Source organism: Arachis duranensis, chromosome 7, assembly GCF_000817695.3.
Source record: "Arachis duranensis cultivar V14167 chromosome 7, aradu.V14167.gnm2.J7QH, whole genome shotgun sequence".
NCBI classification, from domain to species: domain Eukaryota; kingdom Viridiplantae; phylum Streptophyta; class Magnoliopsida; order Fabales; family Fabaceae; genus Arachis; species Arachis duranensis.
Window position 1 is genome coordinate 52416123 of NC_029778.3, and position 624 is coordinate 52416746.

Sequence of the window (624 nt, forward strand, 5' to 3'; positions counted from 1 at the left end):
CTGTTTATCTTATTCTGCTCAACACACTTTTAATTCTGCAGGTTTTATTTCCATATCATGCTGAGTCTGAAGTTGAACTGAATCTATCCATTGGGGATTTTATTGTTGTTCGAAAGGTTTGTAGCTCATTGACTGCCTGATTCTAAATTATCAAATATCAACATAGCCTTTTATGAGCTGACCAATGCTGCAATGCCTTTTCTTATTCGTTTTATTTGAAAGAATTCTTTTTCACTTTTATTCTCACTTACACACACAGAAGCACACATGCACACACAGAAAACAACAGCGACTCCTTTGTATTCAGAATGTTTAAGTATTTTCTTGGCAGATTGAACTTTTAAAAGACCACATGAAAAAAGAAAGTAAAAGTTAACACAGTACAATGATATAAAGCAAATCCTTTTTCCTCTTGGTTTAAGCTTTAGGCAGAATTGATGATCTAATATAACATCCGAACATGATTAAGTTGTCACTTATTCAAATTAGTCATCTGCTTGTCTCAACTCTTAAAGGAACTTTGATTTATTTCCCAGTGCTTGCATAACTAATTTATTGTATTCATATCGCCTAATGATGGTTGAGACTGCCAAAAGATTCATATGCATATAGAAACGGAAAAAG

At 33.0% G+C, this 624-nt stretch overlaps 1 protein-coding gene across 1 annotated transcript in view; it reads left to right on the forward strand.

Moving 5' to 3' along the window:
* Window positions 1-624, forward strand: part of LOC107458996 (SH3 domain-containing protein 2) — a 4695-nt gene that overhangs the window by 3633 nt on the left and 438 nt on the right. The window contains exon 9 of the mRNA XM_016077219.3: window positions 42-116. Coding sequence (XP_015932705.1) covers window positions 42-116 — 75 coding nt within the window. The remainder of the gene's footprint in view (window positions 1-41; window positions 117-624) is intronic.